The sequence below is a fragment of the Enhydra lutris genome, unplaced genomic scaffold, assembly GCF_002288905.1.
Source record: "Enhydra lutris kenyoni isolate GAN:26980312 unplaced genomic scaffold, ASM228890v2 scaffoldscaffold39, whole genome shotgun sequence".
Lineage (NCBI taxonomy): Eukaryota > Metazoa > Chordata > Mammalia > Carnivora > Mustelidae > Enhydra > Enhydra lutris.
The window spans coordinates 21,114,500-21,141,073 of NW_019154123.1; the positions used below are offsets into that span (position 1 = coordinate 21,114,500).

Genomic DNA, 26,574 nt, shown 5'->3' on the forward strand with positions numbered 1-26,574 from the left:
GAGCTAAGCAGGGGCTCTTAAACTAGCTAACAAAATTTAAATTAACATAATTTTTAAATTACATTTCTTCCTTTCATATAATGTTAGATTTACCAACTGCCTCATAGCAATTTCTTGGAGTAATCTAATCAACTCAGAGTATTTACATTATTGAGTATCCAATTACTTTTTCTACTTAACCCTCAAAGACACAGATTCTTTCACAAATTCTGGGCTAGAGTTTAGAAATATAACTGCAGCCTAGCAAAACAATTTAAAGAATTTTAAATCTAGAAAAAGCCTAGGCCTGCTACTTATAAAAGAATGGCGGGGGGGGTGGTGTAGTAACATTGGTCCCTTAAAAAATCAGACTGAATATTGAGAACAGAGAAGCAGCAGAAAGCAGCAAGGAAAGTATTCTTACATAAAATAAAATGCAGCAAGGCTCAGCCTTGTAAGAAAATATGATTCATTATTTGTGCATAATATAAATAAGTCACTGAGGACACTTATATTTGGAAATTCTTCACAAAAACTTTATTTAAGATTTCATGTCCTTATAAAAAGTATATTACATCAAGATTGTAAAAAGATATTTTAAATGAGAGACTACTATCTGTTTATTTATATTACCTCATAATTCATTTCCTATCCTAACACAATGATAAAACATTTTTTCCTTCATCCTTTTCTTCCTCCTGCTTTGAAAAGGCAGTGCCCTGAGGGATATCTTAATAGAATGTGCCATTTCCTTGCCAGGAAAGCAAGAGGTTCTTATTGGCTGAATTCAAGAGAGCCACTGGCAATCCTTGTTCCCAGAATCAAAAAGGTCACTAAACCCTCAACCTAAACACAACCTTTTTATTATCTGCAACCTGAGTTTCTGTTTTACTCATACACTACACTTTAAAAGTCTTAAAGCACTGAAGAAATGCTTACCACTTTAGCTTATAATGTTTTCTATATAAGAATCTCAAAGTTAATAAAAATATAGATGGGAAGGACCCAATACTAAGAAGGGGATGAATTCTGAGAGTAAATACATTTATAACCTTTGTCTCAAAGCAAGATCCTACAAAATACTCAGAATATTAAGAATGCAATTTACACAGTAAAAATGATTTGATTTGTTTTCAGTATGAAAGTATTTTTAATTTCTTTACTGCAGGTACAATGGCATCCAAGTCATCAATTTCTGTAACAGAAAAACAAGAATAAGGAAAGAGTAGCTTTATCTAGTGATAGGCTCAGATGAAATGAGAATTTCTAAGCAAAGCAAATCTCAAATGCAAAGAAAACACTAGCACTTTAATGCACGTGAAATTTTTCTCTAATAGTGATGATAAGAGTGTCACTGATTCAGACACAGATGCTTCACAGGACATCTGTTTGTAAAGCTACCATATACCTTCAAGTATCCTCTGACTCTGATATTAATCTCATTAGCAGTGTGCTCTTATTAAGCAATCCTACTGGCCACGTTTGTGATGTTATTGCCGCTTTAAATCTATGTAATTACATGGGTGAGCCTCCGTGGTGAAATCCTGGGTAAAAGCTGTCTCTCTTCTGGGTCCCATCTGAGCACTTAACGATTTCTTCTCACAGAAGGTAGTCCTCTCCTTAATTCTACTGGAAAAATTTCTCATTAGCAGGATCATTCATAGGTCTACCTTTTTAGGAGGAAAGACATCTACCTAGTAAAAAGTGTGAGGCAAAGTACAAATCTCGGATGCAACGTGTTGTAGAGCTTAGGCTGGTCCAGTTTACCAGATCAACTAGTTCAGGTTCTTCTCTGCCAGATTATTTGTGAATTTGATTTCTCTTTCTGAAACTGCCTTCTTACACTCAGCCTGTTAAATTCACTGTCTGTAAGCTTTTGGACACTGGAGAAACAAGGTCCTTTTCTCTCATTATCTAGGCTCCAACCCTACAAGTGAGAGCGGCAAGTTCTCTAGATTCTTACCATTGTTTTCTACCTTATTCTGAGAGGCCACAGTTTATAAACTCATTTTCCTCTATATAAAACATGCTTCCTTAGATTCCACCTCTCTTCTTCCAGGTTTAGCTGAATTTTGGTTGCTTTTCCTTTAACCTAAACATATAGCCCATGCTACTCAAGCTCCTGACTTCAGTCAGAATACTTATCTAGAGCCTTACAAAGTGTCAAGATATCAGAAAAAAATATAAGCAAATCTACAACAGAAAATTTGATTCACACCTTGCATCATAATAAGATCAAGTTATTCCCTGAACCCCATTCTGAAATCACACCTGTATTCTCACTAAATGAGGTATCTGCCTTATAAATGAAACTTGAAAAGGATCTGGGCTAATATGAGAATATTCTCAGCTAATCACACCCCTTATATGAGAACAACAAAGTCCTTCTCCACATCTAGTATTCAGTACAACACTCTGTAGTTGATGCTTAAAATGACATCTAGTAATAATAAACATAGTTATGTTTGCCAGACAGATTTAACTTTCCCAATGTTAAGTATTATTTTTAATTCCAGAATTTCAACTGTGACATAAATACAGAGCTCATATGCAGGGAGACATGGCTTCTTGAACTAAATGATCCCCCATGAACCATGCTGAGTGTCAATATCTGAGAGGAAGTTTCTGTAGAAGGATTCTAAAATAAGTGTTACCTGAGCACCTATTAAAAATGTTTATTAATGAGAAGAACCTCCCTGTTTAACTGCTATCCCAAAGCATGTAAAATCATATTATTTTATGAAATGAGGGTCTTAGGGATATGAGGCAACACATTTCTATAATTTCATGTCTCATTTTAAGTTTAGCTTTCAAATTACATTTCCCCTTGCTATGATCTTTTCAAACATATGCACATGCCTAATGCACAGTCACTGCCCCCCTTGCTTCCACAGTTTACATAAAACTGGCCACAAAACTTCCTTTATGTTTACCAGGGCAGGTATTCTAGTCAGAGGCTTCTTTTCATTTATTCGTCTTCTTACCAAATTTTAATTTACTCATTCCCTTATCTTCTACTAAACCTCATTTCCTCTTCTAATTTAATTTTATTATTATTTTTATGTAAGCTCTCTACCCAATGTGGGGTTTGAACTCACAACCCCAAGATCAAGAGCTGCACGCTCTTCCCACTAAGCCAGCCAGGCACCCCTCCTCTTCTAATTTAATTTCCTATGTCAAGGAGGCATTCTTAAAAAAAAAAAAAAAAAAAAAAAAAAATCTTTCAATTGAATTATTTAGAAAAAACAATTCATCAGTGAATAAATCACTTTAAACCTTAAAGTGTTCTTAATAGTAAGATAAATTACTTTTATAGCCATATATAATCACACTTATAATAAGAGCCTTGGGTCACTATTTTGCCTATGATTCCTAAGCAAATTACATTTTTTCCCTTTTAAAAGATAATACTAATAATAAAACCCTCAATCTGACCAAGAATACAAATGTATCTTCTCCCTTCTACAGATTTATTAATTTCTTTTTTTCTACAGATGTTTACTTTAGATTACTTCTTATCACCTAAGAAATTTAATTTGTATATTTAAAAAAACACAGTAGGTAAGTTCTATCTTTAAAAAAAGGGAAGAAAAAAAAACCAAACTAAACACCTTCAAAATCATAAATCCTACAAAGATTTCTCATTAGGCCATGCCAGAGTCAGGGTTAACTGGACCTAGCCAGAGTAATACCATTTCTCATTTTACAGTTTCAAAATAAAGGCAGCCCTATGCTCTTTCAAGGCTATGTGCTTCTCTTTTTTATAGACCAACCCCAACCAACTCTAATTACAAGTTAGCAGTATACTTCCAGAACTTTTAGTGGTTTTTAGACCCCTTCTACCAAAACACTCTAGGTAAAAGCACTAATACAGCGACTAAGGAACACTCATCTCTCAAACCCACTGACATCTTAAGACTCGAAATTTAACCACTACCAACAAAGATCTTACCTAAGATTTCAAGTAGATCATTAGTAAATGCCTGAAATGCTGGGAAAAATTCCTCATGTTCTTCCAGTTTGTTGATAATGCTTTTAAAGAAAAATGCACAGTTGACACTGAATTTCCAACTTAAGGTTCTTATATCTGATTGAAATAAAATATTTTCAAAATGGAAAGAAATTTCCTAATTTCAATATAAATTTAATAATCATTTACTGCAATCCTTCCTTTTAAAAAGGTCTTTGTTCATCTAATACCACTTTTCTTTAAAAAAAAATTCTTATTATCAGTGTAAACATGTGTTCCAAAGTTATATTTATTTAACATTCCTAATGTGGAAAGCTTGAGAATTTTTAAGAGACCTTCCTTTATTTTTTAAATATTTTTATTTATTTATTTGACAGGGAGATAGAGAGCACAAGTAGACAGAGCAGCAGGCAGAGGGAGAGGAAGAAGCAGGCTCTCTGCTGAGCAGGGAGCCCAATGTGGGGCTCGATCCCAGGACTCTGGGATCATGACCTGAGCGGAAGGCAGACACAACTGACTGAGCCACCCACACGCCCCAAGAGACCTTGCTTTTTAACATTTTCTAAAAATTGTTTTTTATATCCCGTATTCTATTAAACATTAAGTATCAGTCATCAGTGTAAATGTGGGAAGGGGAAAAAGACCGATAGTGAGATATATGTTCCTTTTAAAAGCATCAAGTATCAGAAAACTCAAGTGCCAGATCTTCCTAGAGAACCTGCAGAATATGTGGAATAGGTGGTATATGTATATATGTTACAATATAAAATTGGGGGGGGGTGGAAGAGTTGCTTTAGGTATAACTATGTTTCCATATTTTTTTAAAAATCAGGTTTTATTTTAGAGATGACTAGCTTTTAAAAAAAAAAAAAAACTCCTTAACATTTATCTTCTAATCAAATAATACACTGTTAGCAATTACTAAGTGATCTATGGTAGTGTACTAAAAATAGGACTTGTTTATATATTCTGAACACTAACATGAAATTGCTAACGAGGTATGACTTTCTCCATATATACTTTCCCTTGGGTACAGGCTTATAGCAATAATGCTGGAGTCCTGACTCACCCTATATAAATTTACAGGCCCTATAATCTCTTTTTATCTTGAAAATGCTTGGCATTCTCTCCATCAGTAAGGTGTGAGACTATTTTAGATTGTCAAATTATTTAAAAGATGCTATCCCAAACAGGAAAGGTAAATAACTTATGAAGTTCTGAAAGTCTTTAATTTCACCAATCCAAGCATTGTGGAAGATACTTTTTAAAATAAATACCTTTGGAGGTCTTCAGGTCCCAATACCTGCATAACCTGTTCATTCACATCCTCATTAATCAGTTTACACAATTTTCCAACTGTATTCACCAACACACACAATGAGGATGAACTATCTGAAAGACAGAAAGAAAAGGATATTTTATTTTTTTTAAGATTTTATTTATTGGGACGCCTGGGTGGCTCATGGGTTAAAGCCTCTGCCTTCAGCTCAGGTCATGACCCCAGGGTTTTGGGATCGAGCCCCATATCGGGCTCTCTGCTCCTTGGGGAGCCTGCTTCCTCCTCTCTCTCTCTGCCTACTTGTGATCTCTGTCAAATAAATAAAATCTTTAAAAAAAAAAAAAAAGATTTTATTTATTTATTTGAAGAGAGACAGAGACATAGCAAGAGAGGGAATACAAACAGGGGGAGTGGGAGAGGGAGAAGCAAGCTTCCCACCAAACAGGGAAGACGCTGGGATCATGACCTGAGTCAAGGGCAGATGCTTAATGACTGAACCACCCAAGTGTCCCTAAAAGGATATTTTAAAAGAGAATTTCATCATCATTAAATCAAATATTTTATGCTTTAATTATCCTCAGTTTTTTTACTTTTCAATTTTTTAACCTACTTTTTGTTTATTTAGTAGGAATAATTCTTTTTTTAAATTTTTTTTAAAGATTTTATTTATTTATTTGACAGATAGAGATCACAAGTAGGCAGAGAGGCAGGCAGATCCCAGGACGCTGGGATCATGACCCGAGCCAAAGGCAGAGGCTTTAACCCACTGAGCCACCCAGGCAACCCAGGAATAATTCTTCTTCTTCTTTTTTTTTTTTTTTAAGATTTTATTTATTTATTTGACAGACAGAGATCACAAGTAGGCAGAGAGGCAGGCAGAGAGAGAGGGGGGAAGTAGGCTCCCTGCTGAGCAGAGAGCCCAATGCGGGTCTCAATCCCAGGACTCTGGGATCATGACCTGAGCTAAAGGCAGAGGCTTTAACCCACTGAGCCACCAAGGCGCCTCTAGGAATTATTCTTAAACAGGGGCCAGAAAGGACAAAAGTCATCACCTAATTCTAAGAGTTCTTGGAGGTTTCTCACAGCATTGTTCATTTCTCCAAGCCTAGTATAAACTTCATTCATTCGAGGATAGACTCCATTTAAAGAAGGCACATCAAATAGCTTTTGGAAGTGAGAAACAATAGCTTGCAAAGTTTTTAAGTTTGGCACATTGCTGTCCTGTCCAAAAGAGAGGGAGAAACCATTCACATGTTAAAATATCCCAAGACTTTAATAAAAACTTTAAAAAGAGAAAAAGAATCTTAGTAGAATAAAGTCAATATCTATTTCACTATCAGTTTTTAAGATAAGATTACATTAAAATTTTAGTGAACATTTACATAAGTATTAAGCATTACCTTCTCCTTATTTTCAACTTCTTCTAACATGGTATCTACTATAAACAACAGATCTTCAATTCTGATACCTTCATTTTCATCCTGCTTTTTTAAATTATGCCAAGGCACCAGTTCTGCAGATAGTATTTTCAAGGACTTATACAAATCCTTTATAACAAAAGAAACAACATGGTATTATTGACCTTAAAAAAGTTTCTGTAACAATGCTAATAAAATATAATTATTCAGGCAGGCTTAATATATATAAACCATCATCAGTATTTTTTTGACTACCATTGCCAGTTTAGAAAGAGTCTATTAAATTTGTTTTCTCCAGGTAAATATAGGGCTTCAAAAAACATGATATATTGATTATCTCAAATCTGGATATTTAAAGTAATGATATTATTTATTAGTAGTTTATGTTATTTAAGTAATTATTTTTGGACTGTTGATGGATAAAAAATAAGCTTATCCTTTATATTTTGGCCTTGAATAATTCTATAACAGATTTATTGAGATATAATTCACATAAAATTCATTCTCTATAAGTGCACAATTCAGTAACTTTATTCAGTTTACAGAGAGATGTACAACCATCACTATTATCTAATTTCAGAACATTTTCATCACCACAAAAAGAAATCCCATATACATTTACTGCCATTCCCCATTCTTTCCTATCTCCAGCACCTGGGTCACTACTAACATACTTTCTGTTTCTATGGATTTGCCTATTCTAGGCATTTCACATAAGGTGGAATTATACAGTAAGTGGCCTTTTGTAACTGACTTTCCTTCACTTAGGATAATGTTTTCAATATTCATCTATTATAGCATTTATTTCTAGGCAGGTTTTAATTTGAAAAAATAATTAGTTAAAAAGATTCTAAATTAAATTAATTTTACTTAATCTTTGTGACAGCCTATTTAATCCTTTTGACCTAGACAGGTTCTCCTAATTAATTTTAAGCTGTGCACAAAGGACAAAGCTACTGGAAGTTTAAAACTGGTCAACTGATAAACATTTACCGAGCATCTGCTATGTGCATGGCACAGTGCTTGGCCCTTTAGAACACCGCTGTCCAAAAGAAATGTAAGTCAGAGTAATTCTATTTACTTATGTTTTTAATACTATAGTTGACAATGTTACATTAGTTTCAGATATATGACTTAGTGATTTGACAAGTTTATACATTATGCTATGTTCATCACAAGTATAGCTACCATCTGTCCCATTACATTGCTTATTAAAGTACCACTATAGTCATGGTAATTTTAAATTGTTGAGTACCCACAATTAAAGCAAAAAGAAATAGGTAGCATTAACTTTAATAATATATTTGGTTTAATCCACTATATCCAAATATTATCATTTTAATACATAATCAATATTTTATTTTTTTCTATACTAAGTCTTTTAAACCTGGTAGGTATTTTAAATTTATGGTACATCTCAATTGAGACTAGTGTATTTTAGGTGATCAAAAGCTAAATGTGGCTAGTGGTTACTGTAATAGTGCAATCCTAAAATACAGAAAGAAGTACAGGAAATTCTTTTTCCAACTCCTTATTTTTGTCCTCAACTTATTTATCATTCTCCAGTGAATGCCCAAACCTTACATACTGATATCTGTTACCTCTCATTTGTTAAGAAGGCAATTACTATTTCAGCAATTCTAGGCAATACATCAGTATCAAATGAATGTTTTAAACAATAAGTGCCATTAGAATTTGAAAAAGTCAGGAAGTTGCAGCATAAATACTTTAACTGACCAATGCACCATCAACAAGGTACAATTATAAAGAAATGGTCTTCAGTGAAAAGCACACCAAATATAAATTTTTCTTGGGAATAAAGTATTAGATAGTTAAGATAAAGAACTGTTCTGGTCTACTTGGCAGTGACAGGATGGTTGTAGCATAGTCCATCAAGCCCTGAAAAATCTAAAAAAGGGTCTCCTATGTTCTCCACATTGCTCAGCTGTGGGGATGTAGATGTACAACCAATGTCCTGTCTTTTTACAGCAGGCCCCTGGAGCACTGCGGAATGGGAAAGCCACAAGGTACAACAGCATACTGGGTTGGGAAAGCAATATCTAGCTCAACTTCCTGGGAAGACCGAAGGAAGAAAGCAGACAGCTCTTTCTGCTTTTCCCATCCTTCTCTTTTAAGCCAACTCTAACCTGAGAAAAAAACTAATCTAAGAAGATGGCTGTCCCAACCTTAAAGGCTACTACAATATAGATAACCTTCCATATGAGGCCACAAAGAACTTACGTAGTTTCTCAGTTTGGATCCTGATTGTGCAATAATAAATATCTGAATCACTGCCTAAAATTGATGAGTTACTTCAGTGGCAGAGCCACTAAATTCCTCTCAGGGGTCCTCAGAATATTCTAATTACAGAGTTTACTCTCTTTGTCGTCTTCTAGAGTCTTGCTACTATACAGTAGCAAGAACTTACCACCACTAGTAAAGCTTTTCTTGTCCAGAATGTGGAGCACAAGTCATCTACCTCATTCACTTGGCTCTTCATCATGGGCCATTTTGTTTTTGTTTTTGTTTTTAAGAGTTTATTTATTTATTTGAGAGTGAGAGAGTGAAAGCAGGGGTAGGGGCAAAGGAGAGGGAGACGCAGGCTCTCCGCCAACAAAGGAGAGGGAGAAGCAGGCTCTCCGCCGAGCAAGGAGCAAGATAGGGGGCTCAATCCCAGGACCCTGGGATCATGACCTGAGCCAAAGGTAGACACTTAACAGACTGAGCCACCCAGGTGCCCCCTTTCGTGGGCTGTTTTTATAGCATTCATTTCTTCTAATGAGATCTTGAATGATTAAATTTTATCTCGTATTTTTTAGTAAGTTTTGTCTCTACAATTAGTCTTAATCTTGTGTTCCTTTTTTAAAAAGACTTCATTTATTTGACAGAGAGAGTATGAGCAGGGTTAGAACCAGAGGGGGAGGGAGAGAGAATGTGAAGCAGACTCCATGCTGAGTGCAGAGCCCAATGAGGGACTTGATCCCACAACTACGAGATCATGACCTGAGCTGAGCCAAACCAGGAGCTGGATGCTTAACTGACTAAGCCACCCAGGCGCCCCATGTTCGTCTTTTCTGATTACCTCCCCAATGCCTTGAACATAGTAAATCATCAGTAACTATCCATTCATTTGATTCTTTCTTTTGTCTCCTTTCTCTTCTAGTCTTTCACCTTCTCTTGGGAAGGCTGGGCATGTTCTAGCCCATCTTCTTTGAGAGGAATTGAAGCGGGATTAGCATGATGGGGCACCTGGGTGGCTCAGTCAGTTAGGTGCGTGATTCTCAGTTTCGGCTCAGGTCATGATTTAATGGATCATGGGATCAAGCCCCATACTGGGCTCCGCGCTCAGCAGGGAGTCTGCTCCAGGATTCTTTTCCTCTGCTCCTCCCCCAACTTGCTCACTTGTGCTTTCTAAGATAAATAAATAAATCTTTTTAAAGTGGGGTTAGCACCATTTCCTCCTACTGGGAGAACCCCCTGGCAAGCGGTGACTGGATTTACATAATTAACCATGGTTTACATAATTAACTACTAATTATTTACCTTCTGCTAAGATATAAACTGAAGAGACTCAGGTCTATACGATAGGTATATTAATCTAACACTATCACTCAATTAAAATGTTTTCTATTTTATAGCTCTATCTGATCCCTATATAAAAAGGGAAGAAGAAATTAGGCGAATGAGAAGATTCTTTCATCAATTACAGGTATGTTTTTATTATTATTTTTTTTTAAATTTATTTATTTGAGAGAGAGAGAGAGAGAGATCACAAGTAGGCAGGGAGGCAGGCAGAGAGAGAGGGGGAAGCAGGCTCCCTGCTGAGCAGAGAGCCTGATGCGGGGCTTGATCCCAGGACCCTGAGATCATGACCTGGGCCGAAGGCCGAGGCTTAAGCCACTGAGCCACCCAGGCGCCCCTTTATTATTTTTTTAAAATTCAGTATCATCATCTTCATTTTGCTGTCTTGGAATTTGTTATTTTGCTTCATTCTTTTGACAAATATTGAGCACTCATTATGTATTAGGAGGTTCCTTGGGACATATGAGAGAATTTAAAAAGGTACAATTCATAAACCTTATATATTCTTACAGATATCTTCTGTATCATTTATACTTCATGCAATAAGGCTTCTGTTGACAAATACTGTTACTGTATCACATCTTCATGAACAGAGGTAGTCATATATATATTAGTTACTGAAAAAAATCTAAAGATCAGGGGTGCCTGGGTGGCTCAGTCGGTTAAGTATCTGACTCTTGATTTCAGCTTAGGTCATGATTCCAGGATCATGAGATTGAGCCCTGTGTCAGGCTCTGTGCCTCCATGGAGCCTGCTTAGGATTCTTTCTCTCGCTCTCCCCCCTGCCTCTCCCCTCTTTCTCTAGAAAGAAAGAAAGAAAGAAAGATAGATTAAAGGGAACAGAAACTAAATATTAATGACTTCAGCAATTCACCTTTCAGTGTACTACTCAATAAAAACTGAAAAACCTGTAGATGTATGATAAGAAATGCACAAACTCTAGAAAGTAAAGAAATTTTTATCTTCTATGGATAGAGAGAATAAGTAAAAGTAGTATGGCTGCTACTGTACTATTCACTTCTCTACAGAATAGACAGATGTGGACAGTTTTGAGAGAATGAAAATGATTTCAAATATGAAGAGGAAAAAAAAAATCCCCAATTAAAATGGAATGAAGGATAAAACATCACATCTCAAGAGGAATAAGGGCCAGGAAAATCTGTAGCATGGAGATACCAAAAAGAGGAAGATGAAGGTAGAACAGGGAAGGACCCGGAAGTGCAAAACAGAACCACTACAGATTTTCAACATGGCAACAGGCCTGAGTCTTTGGTAGAACTTTATAGGAGGTAAAGCTTATAGTAATGACAATATCAAATAGGTCATACTTAAAACTGATATGTTAAGTAGCAAGTTTTAAGTTTTAAATAAGCTAAGCTTTACAGCTAAAACAAACAAAAAAATGGAGCCTAGTCCTATTAATAAAGCCCAGACACTCCAATAGATTTTTAAATCATGTAAAAAATATTCAACCCCTTACCTTTAGGGAAGTCAGTTGATCTGCCCACATTTCTATTATAGGAATAAGATGCTCAAATCCACAATCCTGAACAAGATCTTTATTAAAATGTTGGGTTCCTCCTTTGCTCTGTTTATAAATTATTACTGGAGCTCTTGGATTGTGAACAATTGAATTGATGCTATTCAGAACCTAAAAAAAAAAAAAAAAAAAGACCATGGTTTTAGGTTGAAATGTTTATCACAGTCTTATCAAAGTGATTTAGGTTAAGGGAGTGCTTTATATGTCAATGTATCATCATTTTCAGAATTAACTTTAGGCATTAAGAGGCTCTTCAATAAGACTGACACTTGTAATGTTTTGGAAATATAGCAGTTTTATCAACAAAATTAAACATATAAGTTCTAATGAGAACCAGAGACTTCAAAGAAAAGCTAAAATGCATTTTCAAATGATTTTGACTTTAAAGTAGATTATGCATGACCTATTATAATCCACACAGGGAAAAATAATCATCAGTACATCCTTAGCTAGAGTCTGACATTTCTCTAATTCTATCTCCTCATATTTAAGCTAAATCAGATGGTGAAAGGGGGCATTTCCTATTGTTTCATAACCTCAGTTAAAGTTCAAGGACAATGAAAAATAAAGTCCAACACATTATATACAGAAATCCTGGAAACATCATGCCAATTCTGGAAACCCCAGACCCAATTCAGAGAACTAATCCATAAAATGCTGTTCCTCTACAACCACTCTCCGTATCAAAATCTGTATTATCAAGGTTCTACAGAGAAACAGGAGCAATGTGTATGTATATAAATATATCTAAAAAGATTTATTATAAGGAATTAGCTCACACAATTATGGAAGCAGGTAAGTCCCAATGTCTGCAACAGGCAAGCTGGAGATCTAAGCAAGCCAATGGAGCAGTTCTAGCCTGAATGCCCACAGGCTTGAGACGCAGGAAGAGTCAGTGCTTCAGCTCAAGTATGAAGGCAGAAAAAAGCAGATGTCCCAGGTCAAAGGAAGTCAGTCAGGCAAGTGGAGCTCCCTCTTACTCATCCTGTTTTAGTCAGGTCTTCAAATGATTGAGTGAGAATCGTTCACATTAGGGAAGGCAATCTGCTTTACCCAGTCTGCCAAATCAAATGTAAATCTCATCCGTAAATACCCTCACAGACATATTCAGAATAATGTTTGACCAAGTACCTGGGCACCCTGTGGCCCAGTCAAGATGATACATAAAATGAACCATCATAAATACCCACATAATCTCTACCTAGATTTAACAATTGTTAACATTTTCCCATATTTGCTCACTTAGCTCAACCTTCTAAAGAAAAGACATGATAAAACTTTATCCTCAAATACTTAAGTATGCACTTCTTAAAAGTAAGCATATTCTCCTACAAAATTCTAAAACCATTATTATACATAAGAAATTTAACAGTAATTGAGGGTTCCTAGGTGGCTCAGTCAATTAAGCATCTGCCTTTGGCTCAGGTCACGATCCCAGGGTTCTGGGATCGAGCCCTGCATGGGGCTCCCAGCTCAACGGGGAGCCCAATTCTCCCTCTCCCTCTGCCACTCCCCCTGCTTGTGCTCTCTCACTTTCTCTCTCAAATAAACAAAATCTTAAAAAAAAAAAAAAAAAGAAATTTAACAGTAATTCCCTAATATCATCAATGCCTGGAGTAAAACTTAAGTATCTTAATATGTTTAATATGTGACTATAACCCCTCTGCCAAAAGCTATGAGTTCTACCAAGGAGAGGAAACAAACACCCAAAACAGCAAGTATAAACAAAGAAGAGTAATTTCCTTATTTACCACGATCAAGCCCAGACCATTTAATAAACAGCTATTTAAGTATAAAAACAAGACACTATATTGATCTCAAATCTTTGTCCCTACTCATACTTCAAGCTATAACTCACAGGTTTCCTGGTACTAAGATATCAGATGTTTACTGAGGAGCTTGTTTTGAGTTCAAAAGAATATTTCAACATTTTCTTTTCTTGTACTTAAACATATTTTAATGGAAAAATCAATTCTCCTCCACAGAATTATTAATGACAGCAGAGCATATTCTTATGACTTGACCACAATCAGATGACTGGCAGCAAAATATATATTAACAGTGAGGAAACAGTAAAATGACAATTACAAGAGAGATGGGAATTAAAAAAAAACAACAACTCAAAAATAGGTCTTATCTATTCAGAAACAGTTTGTAGATACTGATAAACTCTTGCTATGGATAAAAACTGTATCTTAAGAGTAATCATTAGACAAATAGGAAAGAATTAAGATGACAAATGTCCTAACTACTTGAAGAGAAAAAAAGACAAATCTCAACCTAGCAAATGCCAAGTAAAGAACAGAACTAAAAACCATATATAGCAAACAGAAAAATGTTAGGGATAAAAGCAGATATATGAGTTGGTCTCAATATCCATGAATGGTTTAATTGCCTTGTTAAAGGTTAAAGCCTCTCAAATTTAATCTAAGAAACAAGATGAAATAAAAGAAATTCAGTTATATGCTAGGTACAAGAGAGTTACCAAAACAAAACAAAAAATCAGTTTACAGAAAAGTGCCTGGAAATAAAATCAACTCAGATATACATGAAGAACCAGCAACAATTCGTTAGAAAATGTAATGGAAAAAATGATGCTATTCTCAATAGAAATAAAAATTATAAAATACCTAGGAAATAAACCTAACAAAAATACTCAAGAGCTAAACTTAAAAATATATAAAACTTTACTAAGGCTATAAAGGAAGGGCCACATAAAATTAGGGACATATTTCTGAGTGAGATGATTCAAAACTACAAAGGTGTCACCTTTCCAAATATTAATCTAAAAAATCAATCCAATTATAGTTCATCTCAGTAGGATCTGTTTTTGATTTTGAAAAATTGTTCATCCAGAAGAATAAATAGCAAAGGAAAAATATTTACAAGAACAATGACAAGATGCTTACCCTAAAGGGTATCAAAACCTACTACAAAATGACAAAGTTAAAAGAATATGGAGGGGCGCCTGGGTGGCTCAGTGGGTTAAAGCCTCTGCCTTCGGCTCAGGTCATGATCCCAGGGTCCTGGGATCGAGCCCCGCATCGGGCTCTCTGCTTGGCAGGGAGCCTGCTTCCTCCTCTCTCTCTCTCTGCCTGCCTCTCTGCCTACTTGTGATCTCTCTCTGTCAAATAAATAAATAAAATCTTAAAAAAAAAAAGAATATGGAAACAGTATAAAAAATGGAACAGACCAGATAGTCTAGACACAAACATATGTATATGAGTAGAAAGGATAGACGTTTCATTTCAATAAAGAGGAGAAAGAATGGTCTATGAGAAACTGTAAACTCAAATGCCTCTAGAAGCAAGATAAGACCATTACTGAGTAAAGCAAGGATGATGGCCAGGGGCTTTAGCTAACTGAAGAATACAGGCCTCTATGTGACAGGGGAGAGGCATAATTCTGCCCTGATAATGACTATGCAGGATTTGTTGTCAGATTCTGTAGCTTTTTTTTTTTTTAAAGATTTTATCTATTATTTATTTGACAGAGAGAGATCACAAGTAGACAGAGAGGCAGGCAGATAGAGAGAGGGAAGCGGCTCCCTGTCGAGCAGAGAGCCCGATGTGGGATTCGATCCCAGGACCCTGAGATCATGACCTGAGCTGAAGGCAGTGGCTTAACCCACTGAGCCACCCAGGCGCCCAGATTCTGTAGCTTTTTTTTTTTTTTTAATATTTTATTTATTTATTTGACAGAGATCACAAGTAGGCAGAGAGGCAGACAGAGAGAGAGAGAGAGAGAGAGAGAAGCAGGCTCTTGGCTGAGCAGAGAGCCCGATGCGGGACTCGATCTCAGGACCCTGAGATCATGACCTGAGCGGAAGGCAGCGGCTTAACCCACTGAGCCACCCAGGCGCCCCGATTCTGTAGCTTTTTAAGAGAAGCTTAGAAATAAGCTTAGAATTGGGGCACCTGGGTGGCTCAGTGGTTAAAGCCTCTGCCTTCGGCTCAGGTCATGATCTCAGGGTCCTGGGATCCAGTCCCGCATCGGGCTCTCTGCTCGGCAGGGAGCCTGCCTCCTCCTCCTGTCTCTCTCTGCCTGCCTCTCTGCCTACTTGTGATCTGTCAAATAAATAAATTAAAAAAAAAAAAGAAATAAGCTTAGAATTAAGAACTTAATAAAAATCTTAATTTTTTTCAAGATTTTTTTTTTAATTTGACAGACAGAGATCACAAGTAGGCAGAGAGGCAGGCAGAGAGAAAGAGGGGGAAGCAGGCTCCCCACTGAGCAGAGAGCCCGATGTGGGGCTCAATCCCAGGACCCTGAGATCATGACCCGAGCCAAAGGCAGAGGCTTAACCCACTGAGCCATCCAGGTACCCCCCAAAATCTTAATTTTTAAAATATTGGTAATTAATTCAAAGTATAAAAAGCCCTGTGTGGGTCCAATAAAATATGAGCATAGGACTAGGTTAGTCAGTAAATAGCCAGGCTTAATCACTCATCTATCCAATAAATGGTCTATAAAATCAGTAAGGTTAGATCTCTACAACATGCCACATAGAAAATTAAAGTTCAGATGGACTAAATATCTAAATAAAAATAAACCATGGGGCACCTGGGTGGCTCAGTGGGTTAAAGCCTCTGCCTTTGGCTCAGGTCATGATTCCAGGGTCCTGGGATCGAGCCCCGCATTGGGCTCTCTGCTCAGCAGGGAGCCTGCTTCCCTTCCTCTCTCTCTGCCTGCCTCTTTGCCTACTTGTGATCTCTGTCTGTCAAATAAATAAATAAAATCTTTTAAAAAAAAATTTTTAAGTAAAAAAAATAAAAACAAACCATGTAAGGGCCTTAAGAAAATAGATTTACATATATAATAATAACAGCAATAATAATAATAATTATACCAACAACAGCAACAACACAAATAATAAAAAGGGAAATGGCTTAAGGGAGGAGAATAGGAAAAAGGAATACAAAATCTTAAAAATCTTTAAAAAATTTATTTATTTATTCTCAGAGAGAGAGAGAGAGAGAGAGAGAGCATGAGAGAGAAAGAGAGCACAAGCAGGGGAGAAAAAGACTACCCACTGAGCAGGGACCCTGACCCAGGACTCTGGGACCATGACCTGGGCAGAAGACAGACACTTAACTAACTGAGCCACCCAGGTGCCCCAAAATCTTAAAAATCTTAAAAATCTTAAAAATTTATCAGCTTTTTACTATCCTGCTTTGAGTTAGGCTAAAGTCTTTCAAGGAGTAAGATAAATTCTAAGTCAAGCTACCTACAATGTATTTGGTCAAGAAGATATATCATGGCAAGACAGGATAAGCACACACAAATACAAATATTCCATACCACCTGACAATTTATTAAACTGAGTTGGAAACCAAGCTTCACATACAACAATAGAAGGAAATAGGAAATTTTAGCACTCTACTTACATCAATGGACAGATCATCTAAACAAAATAAACAAGAAAACAAAGGCTTTGAATGATACACTGGACCAGATGGACTTAACAGATATATACAAAACATTCCATCCTAAAACAGCAGAATACACATTCTTTTCAAGTGCACATGAACATTCTCCAGAATAAATCACATATTAGGTCACAAAATGGGCCTTAACAAATACAAAAAGACTAAAATCATACCATGCACCTTTTCTGACTACAAATTAATGAAACTAGAAGTCAACTGCAAGGAAAAATCTGGGAAGGGCACAAATACATAGAGGTTAAACATACTACTAAACAATGAATGAGTTAAACATACTACTAAGCATATTACTAAACCAGGAAATAAAAGAAGAGATTTTTAAAAATACATGGAAACAAATGAAAATGAAAACCCAATGGTCCAAAATCTGGGATGGAGCAAAAGCAATCTAAGAGGGAAGTATATAGCAATACAGGCCTACCTCAAGAAGCAAGAAAAATCTCAAACACTTTACATGTAAAGGAGCTAGAAAAAGAACAAATGAACACTGCAGCCTGGAAAAGGAAGGAAATAATAAAGATTAGAGCAGAAATAAATGATATAGAAACTAAATAAACAATAGCACAGATCAATGAAACTAGCACAGATAATGAAACCAGGAGCTGGTTCTTTGAAAAGTTCAACAAAATTGGTAAACCTCTAGTCAGGCTTATCAAAAAGAAAAGAGAAAGGACCCAAATAAATAAAATCACAAATGAGAGAAAAGTAACAACCAACACCACAGAAACACAATTATAAGAGAATATTATGAAAAACTATAAGCCAATAAATTAGACAACCTAGAAGAAATGGATTCCCAAAAACATTACCAAAACTGAAACAAGAAGAAATAGAAAACTTTAACAGATAGATAGCCAGCAAATAAAATGAATTAGTAATCAAAAACTCCCAAAAATCCAAAGTCTAGGACCAGGTGGCTTCATAGGTGAATGCTACCAAACATTCAAAGAAGAGTTAATACGTGTTTTTCTCAAACTTTTCCAAAAAATTGAAAAGGACGGGAAACTTCCAAATTCATTTTATTAGGCCAGTATTACCCTGATAGCAAAACCAGATAAAGATACCACACGAAGGGGCGCCTGGGTGGCTCAGTGGGTTAAAGCCTCTGCCTTCGGCTCAGGTCATGATCTCAGGGTCCTGGGATCGAGCCCCGCATCGGGATCTCTGCTCAGCAGGGAGCCTGCTTCCTCCTCTCTCTCTCTGCCTGCCTCTCTGCCTCCTTGTGATCTCTCTCTCTGTCAAATAAATAAAAATAAAATCTTTAAAAAAAAAAAAAAAAGATACCACACGAAAAAAGAGAACAGACCGATATCTCTGACGAACATAGAAGCAAAAATTCTCAAAAAAAATACTAGCATACAGAATCCAACAATACAATTTAAAAATCATTCACCACAATCAAGTGGGATTTATTCCTGGGTTGCAAGGGTGGTTCATTATTTGCAAATCAATCAACATGATACATCCCATTAATAAGAAGAAAGGATAAGAACCATATGATCATTTCAACAGAGGCAAAAAAAGCATTTGACAAAGTACAACATCCATCCATGATAAAAAGCCCCAACAAAGTAGGTTTAGAAGGAAAATATTGCAACACAGTAAAGGCCATATATGAAAATCCCACAGCTAATACCTAAATGGGGAAAAACTGAGAGCTTTTCCTCTATAGGCACAAACAAGAGAGAGATGTTCACTCCTACCACTTTCATTTAACATAGTACTGAAGTCCTAGCCATAGCAGTCAGATAACAAAAGAAATAAAAGCCATTCAAATCAGCAAGGAAGAAGTGAAATTTTCACTATTTGCAGATGGCATGATCCTATACATAGAAAACCTGGGAGAATCCTCCAAAAACTGCTGGAACTAATAAATGAATTCAGGAGAGTCTCAGGATACAAAATCAACATGCAGAAATCTATTACATTTCTGTATACTAACAACAAAGCAGCCCCGAAGGAGAAATTAAGAAAACAATCCCATTTGCAGGGGCACCTTGGGTAGCTCAATTGGTTATGTGGCTGTCTTAAGCTCAGGTCATGAACTCAGGGTCCTGGAACTGAGCCCCACATAGGACTCCCTGATCAGTGGGGTGTCTGCTTCTCCCTCTGTCCTTCCTCCCTGCTCATAGTCTCTCTCTCAAATAAATAAAAATTAAAAAAAAAAAAAGGGAGGGAGGGAGGGAAGGAAGGAAGAAAGGAAAGGATGGAGCGAGGGAGGGATAATTCCATTTAAAACTGCATCAAAACAATTAAGATACCTAGGAATGAACCTATCCAAAGAGGTTTAAGACCCATACTCTGAAAACTATAAAATACTGATGAAAGAAACTGAAGATGACACCAAGAAATAGAAAGACATTCCATACTAATGGACTGTTAGAACAAATACTGTTATGCAATACACAAAAGTAAATTCCCAAAATGGATTAAAGACCTAAATGTGAGACCTCAAACCATAAAAATCCTAGAAAAGAATACAGGCAATAACTTCTCTGACATTAGCTGTAGCAACTTCTTCCTAGATACGTCTCCTGAGGTAAGAGAAACCAAAGCAAAAATAAACTATTGGGACTACATCAAAATAAAAAGCTTCTGCACAGTGAAGGAAACAATCAACAAAACTAAAAGGCAACCTAGAGAATGGGAGAAGATATTTGCAAATGACGTATCTGATAAAGGGATATATCCAAAATATATAAAGACCTTATATAACTCAACACCCAAAAAACAACCTAATTAAAAAGTGGGCAGGATGTGGGGGCAATTTGGCTGTGACATCTGTCACCCCACTGATCACTGGGGTTGATTCAGCTGATCTGGCTGGCTAGGCAAATGTCCCCTTCCTCCCTCACCACACCACTCCTTGTGCATCCCTCCCGAAGCTGCAGGTTAAATCAAAGAGGGCAACCTGCCCGAATAGAGGAGGACTATTCTTCAGTAAAGGGTATACAAGTAGCTGTGTTCCCCTACTAGAACCTCCAAACAAGCTCTCAAAGTCCATTTGTAGGCAAATATAAGGTAGTAAAGCTTTCAAGACTCTAGACCACATCCAGATGTGGCCCGGCATGTGGCAGTCTGCCTTTCTTTAAAAAAATAGTGGGGGGGGGTGGTGCAGAAGACATGAATAGACATTTTTCCAAAGAAGACATACAGATAGCTAACATACACATGAAAAGATGCTCAACGTCACTTACCATCAGGGAAATGCAAGTCAAAACTACAAAGAGATATCACCTCACACCTGTCAGAATGGCTAAAAGCAACCACACAAGAAACAAAAGGTGTAGGCAAGGATGTGGAGAAAAAGAAACTCTCGTGCACTGTTGATGGGAATGCAAACTGGTATAGCCACTCTGGAAGACAGTATGGAGATTGCCCAAGAAGTTAAAAATAGAAGTACCCTATGATCCAATGATTACGCTACTGGGTATTTACCCAAAGAATACAAAAATACTAATTCAAAGGGATACATGCATCTTGATGTTTATAGCAGCATTATTTACAATAGCCAAATTACAGAAACAGCCTACGAATGGATAAAGATGTGGTATGTATGTATATATATGTATGTATATACAGATATACATGTGTACACACATACACACACACACACACAATGGAATATTACTCAACCATAAAAAAGAACAAAATTTTGTCATTTGCAATGATACAAATGGAGCTAGAAAGTATTATGCTAAGTGAACTAAGTCAGAGAAAGACAAACACCACACAATTTCACTCATATATGAAATTCAAGAAACAAAACAGGGGCACCTGGCTGGTTCAGTCAGTGGAGCATGTGACAGTTGATCTCAGGGTAGCAAGTAAAGATTACTTAAAAATGTAAAAAAAATTTTTTTTTAAATAAAGAAAAAGAAAACAGGGGCACCTGGGTGGCTCAGTGGGTTAAAGCCTCTGCTTCAGCTCAGGTCATGATCCCAGGGTCCTGGGATCGAGCCCCGCATCGGGCTCTCTGCTCAGTGGGGAGCCTTCTTCCCCCCCCCCCCTCTCTGCCTGCCTCTGTCTACTTGTGATCTCTGTCAAATAAATAAACAAAATCTTAAAAAATAATAATAAAGAAAAAGAAAACAAAAGAGGGGGGGAAAACTACAAAGAACAAATTGATGGTTACCAGAAGGGAGGTGGGGGGGAATGGGTGAAATAGGTGATGGGGATTAAGGAGTGCACTTATTGTGATGGGTACCAGGTGTTGATTGCATGGAAGTGCTGAATCACTATAGTGTACACCTGAAACTAATACTACACTGTATGTTAACTAACTGGAATTTAAATAAAAAGTTAAAAGAAAGAAAGAAAGAAACTAACTAAAGTTCACTACAAATAACCAGTCTCTGCCAGTTGTTCAATACCTGGAAGTATCTCTGGTCAATTAGGGCCTGCTGCTGGTTATCTTTGCTGGGTTCATCCGGTTTCTCTGGCTCCTCTGCCTTTTTTTGACTGATAAGATCCTGTAATCTGAAGGGGAAAAAAATAAATCAAGACAATATAAAATATTTTCCTAGACACTGGATTAAGACAACAAATGAGTCAATGATTCAGCTACCCTCCAACATCTTTAAATTAATTTTTTAAAGATTTATTTGAGAGACAGAGTGCACATGAGCAGGGTGTGGGGTGAGGGAATGGGCAGGATAGGGGGTGGAGAAAATCTCAAGCAGACTTCCCCAATAAAGGCAGAGCTGACACAGAACTTGATCCCATGATCCCAAGATCATGACCCAAGCCAAAATCAAGAGTCAGACGCTCAACTCACTGAGCCACCCAGGCACCCCTAACCCTCCAAAAGTTTTGTGTCATTTTACATATATATTTATGTGTACATACACACACACACACATTTTTTAAAATTTAATTCTGTAAGTCATATGGTCACTGGAAAACGAGAATATCCTCTCAATAGGCCACAAATTAGAAGAAATCACTGAAAACAAAAGGGATCAGAGTGAAGAAGTAAGTTCTAATCACTCCCCAACACTTGCAAAAAGTAGAATAGGAAAGAACAGCAGCAAAAGATGAAAGAAACTTCCAAGGTACTGAGATTGGAGGCTATAGGTAAAGGGAGCAAGGAGCAATGGTCAGGGCAATTTTTTTGTTCACTGTAGCAGCAAGAACTAGACAGTATGGTCCTTCCTTCTTCATACTCCATTTGTACCAAAGATCAAACAACAGTTACGCCTGGGCTAGTCAAGAGGGCATGGAAACCCAAGAGACCACTGTCCCAGGTGGCTACCAGAAATCTGAGGGAGTTTCTTTGCCTAGAAACCTATGTATGAGTGTATCTACCTAGTAGGCTGTACTAAGTCAGGCTGTACTAAACATTCTCCTCCCACCCACCATGCCTTTGGGAAAAAGTAGTCTTTTATTAAAACCTACTTCAAGTTAACCACATTAAATTTGAATATGCCTATCAGTTTCCTGCAGAACCCAGACTCATTAAATCCATTCCATGACTGATTAATGAGTTTGACCTGCTGTTTCTAAAACAGAATAGCAATATTCCAGGCACTTGTGGTCAGTTAAGTGTCAAACTCTTGATCTCAGCTCAGGTCTTGATCTCGGGGCTGTGAGTTTAAGCCTTGAGCTGGACTCCACACTCCTCATAGAGCCGTCTTTAAAAAAAAAAAAAAAAGCAATAGTCCATCATGTCCTTTGCCTGCTAAAAAAACAAATCAATGGCGGGGCACCTGAGTGGCTCAGTTGGTTAAGCGTTGGACTCTTGGTTTCAGCTCAGGTCTTGATCTCAGGGTCTTGAGATCAATCCCCGCATGGGCTCTGTGTCCAGCGGGGAGTCTGCTTCTCTCCCTCTCCCTGTTTCTCTCTCAAATAAATAAATCTTAAGAAAAACCAACAACAATCAACAGCTTCCCACTGCTCTGTAAACTAAATCTAATCTCCTTAGGTCAGCATTTGAACAACTCAGGGCCAGTAGCTGTTACCTAATATTCCTCCTGACTCCTTTCTTACTTCATCTCTTACTATTACCCTACAATTATCTACACCAGTCATATGTATTACCTTTGATCTTCACTCTATTGCTTTTTTCTGCTCTCTGATGAGCATATGTCAAAAACAAATTAATATTAGTAAGTGGAATTAGTTCTAGGTAAAAAGTCAATCTCCTTCACCCAGTAGATATAAAGACCTCACAATCCATTTTCCTTTTTTCTTTTTTTAATATTTATTTATTTGACAGAGAGCATGCAAGAGGGAGCACAATCAAGGGGAGCTGCAGAGGGAGCAGCAGAAGCAGGCTCCCCACTCAGTGGGAGCCCAACGGGGGGCTTGATCCCTGGACCCTGGGATCATGACCTTAGCCAAAGGCAGTTGCTTAACCAACTGAGCCACCCAGGTGCCCCTCATAATCCATTTCCACCTCACTTCCCATCTCTTTACCAAATTCATATACTTTACAGTTTGGATGAAGGCAGTGCCAGGAGCATATTATCTAGAATACAAACAGGAGACAGAAAAGCCAATATGCTCTCTAATGGGAATACAAGTAAACTGATATACCTGAACTTAAGTGTTAAACTTTCACTCAGGAAAACTTTCAACTCAGTTAAACTTTCAATCAGTTAACTTATGATTGAACTGTTTGCAAATCTGATTAATAAATATTATGCTATTGATATACAACATTTACCTATCAGTATAGTAACCTAAATATAAAATTGCATGTACAACTTACAGTCACTCTGGGAAATGATATGTGATTCAATTAACTAGATGAATAAAGACATACCCTCATTTAATAATGACAATAATCAACTTATATTAGGAAACTGATGATGAAGATAATTGTATTTATTGAGAACATTCTCTATGAAGAACTCTTTTAAGCACTTTACACTGTAAAAGAAGATTTCAAAATGGAGTGAGCAAACCTAGCTAAGAGTCTCTTAAAATAAGATAAGGAGGCCATTCAGGAGGAGGATTTTATGCATATCCTCATAGGAAGAAACTAAATTTTAAAAAATTTTCAGCCTCAACTGACAGAATGGGAGAAGATATTTGCAAATGACATATCAGATAAAGGGCTAGTATCCAAAATCTATAAAGAACTTATCAAACTCAACACCCAAAGAACAAGTCATCCAATCAAGAGATGGGCAGAGGACATGAACAGACATTTCTGCAAAGAAGACATCCAGATGGCCAACAGACACATGAAAAAGTGCTCCACATCACTCGGCATCATGGAAATACAAATCAAAACCACAATGAGATACCACCTCACTCCAGTCAGAATGGCTGAAATTAACAAGTCAAGAAACGAAAGATGCTGGCGAGGATGCGGAGAAAGGGGAACCCTCCTATACTCTTGGTGGGAATGCAAGTTGACGCAGCCACTCTGGAAAACAGCACGGAGGTTCCTCAAAAAGTTGAAAATAGAGCTACCCTATGACCCAGCAATCACACTACTGGGTATTTACCCTAAAGATACAAATGTAGTGATCTGAAGGGGCACATGCACCCAAATGTTTATAGCAGCAATGTCCACAATAGCCAAACTATGGAAAGAACCTAGATATCCATCAACAGATGAATGGATAAAGAAGATGTGGTGTATATATATACAATGGAATACTATGCAGCCATCAAAAGAAATCTTGCCATTTGCAATGATGTGGATGGAACTAGAGGGTATTATGCTGAGCGAAATAAGTCAATCAGAGAAAGACAATTATCATATGATCTCCCTGATATGAGGAATTGGAGAGGCAGAGTGGGGGTTTGGGGGGTAGGGGAGGAAAAAATGAAACAAGATGGGATCGGGAGGGAGACAAACCATAAGAGACTCTTAATCTCACAAAACAAACTGAGGATTGCCGGGGGGTGGAGGTATGGAGAGGGTGGTTGGGTTATGGACATTGGGGAGGGTATGTGCCATGGTGAGTGCTGTGAAGTGCGTAAGCCTGATGATTCACAGACCTATACCCCTGCGGCAAATAATACATTATATGTTAATAAAATAAAATAATTAGAAAAAAAATTTTTTTCAGCCAGCTGTGTCTGGATCTAACTTCCTCCTCACCACGACACCTAAATTGTTCACATTCTATACTTCAAAAGGAACCAATGAGATTTGTATTTTGGCAAGTTTCAATACTTCATATGCATATTAAATTAACTCAACCCAGTTAACCTAGTTTCAATCAGTTCTGCACAGAGGACCTAAATGAGAATGGTACTCATTACCTTTTACCTTTATAATTCTGCCTCCTCTCTGTCTCCCTCAAAACACAATTCAGATTTCTACCTGAATCTGTCTCCCAGATTGCAATTCTAATTGCCCAGATTAGTATCTGTGTGTTTAAATTTTCAGTCAATTCCTTCTTGGTTGACAACATGTATACATTTAATCTCATTTTTTTTCTAAGTTTACAGAAGATGAGGATTAGTGAAAGCTAGGGACTCATGGGATATTGACCTTTGGTTTGCTTGGTCTCACAATAAATATCAGCCAAAGCCCAATATTCCTGAAAACTTTGTATTCTGCAAAACCACACAGGTAAAAATAACAGAGCTCAGGAGAAAAGCAGTGTTAAAACCAGTCTACATAAAATTGGTGCAGCTTGTAACCAGAGAACAACCACCAGGCAGTCCCTCAGGAGGTAAGTTAGACAGCCCTAGTATGTCTATAGGTTGCCTCAGGGGATATTAAAAATGCACAGACCACAGAGCAGAAATATTGGCTTGAGAATGCCAAGACTACGAAGATGGAAATGGATCCAACTCCAGGCTGAAGAAGCTGAGGTTAAAACAGGTAAGGGAAGAAGGGCAACTTGCCTCCAGCCTGGAGTCTAATGGTGAGGGTCGAGGAGGGACCCCTGGGTGCAGCCTCTCATTTTAAACTTCCTTAAAATAGAACTGAAAGGGCAGTTGCCTATGTACTAACAAAGGTTTTCCCCTTGCTGAAAGCTGTAATACTACTGCTATTCTAATTCCTTGTACCTAGGAAAAATCATGTGAACAATGTAATGTCTATTTTACATTACTAATCATTCCCTAATTTCTCAATTGCATATGATTTCATTGATGTTTTGGAAATGTGTTTTAGCAGTATAGTTTGTACTCAGAAATATGTTAGGGTTGTTCTGTTGTCTCCAGAGCAGTGAGCAGGGCCTAAAGGCCATAAAAATCCCCTAAGAGTAGGGGTGCCTGGGTGGCTCAGTGGGTTAAAGCCTCCCTTTGGCTCAGGTCATGATCCCAGGGTTCTGGGATCAAGCCCCGCATTGGGCTCTCTGCCCAGTGGGGAGCCTGCTTCCTTCTCTCTCTGCCTGCCTCTCTGCCTGCTTGTGATCTCTCTCTGTCAAATAAATAAATAAAATCTT

General features: G+C 37.3%; 1 protein-coding gene across 2 annotated transcripts in view; it reads right to left on the minus strand.

Moving 5' to 3' along the window:
* Positions 1-504: 504 nt before the first annotated feature.
* LOC111155088 (centrosomal protein 70) overlaps positions 505-26,574 on the minus strand; it is a 74,759-nt gene continuing 48,689 nt past the window's right edge. For both annotated transcript variants that reach the window (XM_022515136.1, XM_022515137.1), the window contains exons 12-18: positions 21,589-21,694; positions 11,709-11,879; positions 6,629-6,775; positions 6,281-6,449; positions 5,227-5,341; positions 3,932-4,011; positions 505-1,174 (exon numbers count right to left, since the gene is read on the minus strand). In XM_022515136.1, the coding sequence (XP_022370844.1) occupies positions 1,113-1,174; positions 3,932-4,011; positions 5,227-5,341; positions 6,281-6,449; positions 6,629-6,775; positions 11,709-11,879; positions 21,589-21,694 (850 nt within the window). In that variant the 3' untranslated portion in view covers positions 505-1,112. The remainder of the gene's footprint in view (positions 1,175-3,931; positions 4,012-5,226; positions 5,342-6,280; positions 6,450-6,628; positions 6,776-11,708; positions 11,880-21,588; positions 21,695-26,574) is intronic.